Genomic DNA, 3748 nt, shown 5'->3' on the forward strand with positions numbered 1-3748 from the left:
GACCTGTGGCACCAACGGCCCTAATTGTTTTGGGATGTGTGTGTGTGTGTGCGTGGGTGTACCTACTTCACACTTACTTGTCTGATCCCCCACTCCATGTCCTATTTTAAAATTTGTTTGGCCAATAAGACTGCAGCATACACACACCAGCCTCAGTCCCTGCTTGGGCCTTAACTTTGATGTCACAATCTGACCTGTGGGTATTAATCTGGCCACAGCTGTCCACAGACCAGACGGCAGGGTCAAGAGGACCAGTACAGGAAAGATGTGGAGGAGAATCGACCATCAACCCAAGATCAAAGCAGGGAATGAACCTCAGGCGAGCCAGCTCAAAGCTTTGGGTTCAGCTCGGGAACTTGCCATGCCAAACCCTCTAGATCTGTCAGCATTCCAGAGCTTCCCAGTGTTTGAGGACATTAGCCATCACATCAAAGAAGTGGGAGGCCAGCTAGTAAAGAAAGTCAATGCCATCTTTCAGCTGGACATCACCAAAGATGGTAAGATCATTCTGCAGTGGACCATTGACCTGAAGAGTGGCTCTGGGGACATGTATCCAGGATCTTCTAGGCTCCCAGCAGACACTGTCTTCACTATTCCAGAAAATGTCTTTATGGAGTTAGTTTTGGGCAAAATGAATCCGCAGAAGGCTTTCCTGGCTGGCAAGTTCAAAGTGAGTGGCAAAGTTCTGCTTGGCCAGAAGCTGGAGAGAGTTTTCAAGGACTGGGCTAAAATTTAAGCATGGAAAAATACCAAGGAAAAGATCAAAAATTCTCTCTGGTTATAATGTCAAGTGGAAATCATGCTTAAACTGAAGATTAAAGTAAAAAGTATCCAATATTTTTACTCAAATTCTTCCTATTCAAGTTTGATTAATTTTCCTGCTGATGTGTATATTTGCAGTGGGGTAAAGAGAGTTGGAGTGCATCACCTAAAATTTTTGTCTTTTTTTTTTCTTAGTTCCATTTATGTCATCATATGCCAGGGTGAAAGCCATATGTAGGGAAATGGGTGATTTTGATAGCTGGATTTAAATGCTCCAATGATTGTGTTCCCTAAGATTTTTTTTTCTTTTTTTCTAAGTTTGGTGCTTTGGGAAAGTAAGTGATAACATCGTTGTGCACTTCTGCATTCTGCATGGTAACTTAGTCCTTGTGGCTGTTAGACTCTGAGAGGGCAGGCTCCACAGGTCTGTGGGTGGAACCCAGGTAATAGAGGGATGAGACTTACTCTGTGTTATAATTTCTGCTGGATTCAATTCTAGTAAAGTTGAAAGGCTTGAAAAATGTTCTAGGCCGGTGGTTCTTAAACTGAAGCATGCATCCGAATCACCAGCAAGGTTGGTTCAAGTCCAGATTGATGGGGGGCCCCACTTCATGGCTTCCACTTGGTAGGTCTGGGCTGGGGAGAATGCACAGTCCCAACAAGTTCTGAGAAGGTGTTGATGTGACTACCCCCTGAAGAACCCCTGTCCTGCCTTATTGCATGCAAAGTTTTCTCTATTGACCTTGACTGTTCTATTATAGACCTATGAGACTCGGCCATTATTTAAAGGATCTCTTGGAGACAGATCACATAATCCTGTGTGAGCTATTACTAAAGTGTTGATGCGGTTGAGAGCTTGTGCACTGAGTGTTTCACATCAAAGTTCATCATTTCAAATCAAAGTTCATCCAGGGAGGTTTTCCCTACCGGGAGCTCTCTTCACACATCTGGGAGGACTGGAATAAAGCCAGCTGCAACTGATTGTGACCTCCTAATGAGCGACTGTGTTATTTGTTCATATGTGGTCTGTGTGTACCTTAATATCTAGTAAGTTAAATATACACATTGAGGATACTCCAAAACCAGAGGAAAGTTGCACCAAAATGGCACAAATATGTGCCTAATGTCTTAGTCCAATTTCTGTTACTAGAACAAAATACCTGAGATTGAGTAATTTATAAGAATAATAGTTTATTTAACTCATGGTTTGAGAGGCTGGGAAGTCCAAAAGCATGGTGCTGGTGTCTTGTTTGCATTGGTGGTGGCTTTCTTGCCACATCATAACATAGCAGAAGGTATCACATGGAAAGACAATACAAGTGTGCTACCTTGGGGTCTCTCTTCCTCTTCTTATAAAGCCACAAATACCCTCATGATAGCTCCATCCTTGTGACCTCATCTAACTCTCTTTCTCAAAGGCCCCAATTCCAAATACCATTGACAAATGGGAGTTTCCAACACAGGAACTTTTGTGGGTCACATTCAAACCACAATGCCAACCAAATGATCTAGCCATTACATTCTTTGGTGTTTTCCCAAGGCAAAAGAAAACACATGTACAATCATACATGAATATTCATGTTGGCTGTTTGTGGTAACCTCAAACTGGAAATAGACCAAATGTTCAGAGGTGAATGGATAAACAAAATATAGTATGTATACTGTGGAATACTACTTAGCCATAAAAAGTAGTGAATTATTGATAAATCACAATAAAATGGATGATTGTCAAAATAATTATGCTGTGTGAAAAAAGGGAAAGCTGAGTGGATGTTATTTATAAAATACTAGAAAATGCAACCTGGGGTGACAGAAAAAAGATAAATAGTTGCCAAGAGATATGGGCATTGGGAGTGGGGAAGGATGTAAGGGGGGTATTATAAATGGTCATGAGAAAACTTGGGGCGGTGAACATGTTCATGATAGTGATGGTCTACAGGTGTTTATATAGGTCAGAACACCAAACTTCACATTTTACACACACACACACACACACACACACACACACACACACACATATATATGCAAGTTTTTTATGTATCAATATAACCTGGGTGAAGCTCTCTTTAAAAAAATGCCAGCTTCCACTCAAAGTGAGGGCTTTGTGTGGTTGAAAGGAACTGACACTTCTGCCCTTCTCTCAGTAGAATGAGTCGTCTAGCATCCTATTAGGTAATGTTTCCAACTCCTTACTGAGTTGGAGGGCTCTGCAGAGGCTTTTCTAGATTCTCCACATCACAAATAGGCAAGGGTCTGGGGATGTAGCTTGGAGGCAGAGCACTTGCCTAGCATAAGTAGTCCTGGGTTCAATCCCTATGAGAGAGAAAGAGAGAGAGAGAGAGAGAGAGAGAGAGAGAGAGAGAGAGAGAGAGAGAGAGACAGACACGGAGTGAGGATTTGTTGCTAACCAAATCCATCCAGTCTTCTTTGTGGGAAAGAAAGAGACATTTATCCAGTTGGTGACTACTCCATGGTCAGAAGAAATTGAGAAGGTTTCTTGGTGGAGTCTTGAGATGGTCCCTGTCCTCTTCTTTCACCTGGGTCATGAACTTGATGACCCAGGGGGTACATAGGGATAGGGCAGTTGTGGGTGTCTCAGCGGCCTCCAGCTGACAGTGTGAACTACTGTGAGCACTTAGCTTAGGCAACTTCTATTTCCCAAAATCCAACATGGGGTAATGCAGGTGTTTGGAATGCTGTTGTGCCTATATCCCTCTTTAGGGGAAATGGCTCACCCAATCCCCCACAACCCAAGGGTCTTGCTCATAACATGAGATAATTATGGCCTCTGTTGATTGGGCCTGAGACAAGGGTTGCTTAAAGACAGGGTGGAGGAGGGGTCTGAGGGAGAGGTTACCTTGGGTCATGCCTGGGCTGTCATCTGGACTCTATGACCCATTCTGACTTTGAACAACTTAAAAAAGAAGCATCCTGAACCAACTAGATTCCTTTGTAGGAATTTGGAATTGGGTAAATGAGAGACTAA

At 42.8% G+C, this 3748-nt stretch overlaps 1 protein-coding gene across 1 annotated transcript; it reads left to right on the forward strand.

Moving 5' to 3' along the window:
- Positions 1-265: 265 nt before the first annotated feature.
- On the forward strand, positions 266-736 carry SCP2D1 (SCP2 sterol binding domain containing 1; the record flags this gene model as incomplete). Its single annotated transcript, XM_081292747.1, has 1 exon — positions 266-736. The coding sequence occupies one exon, from the start codon at positions 266-268 to the stop codon at positions 734-736; it is 471 nt and encodes a 156-aa protein (XP_081148873.1).
- Between the last annotated feature and the right edge of the window lie 3012 nt (positions 737-3748).

The sequence above is a fragment of the Spermophilus citellus genome, assembly GCF_964194105.1.
Source record: "Spermophilus citellus genome assembly, chromosome: 4".
Lineage (NCBI taxonomy): Eukaryota > Metazoa > Chordata > Mammalia > Rodentia > Sciuridae > Spermophilus > Spermophilus citellus.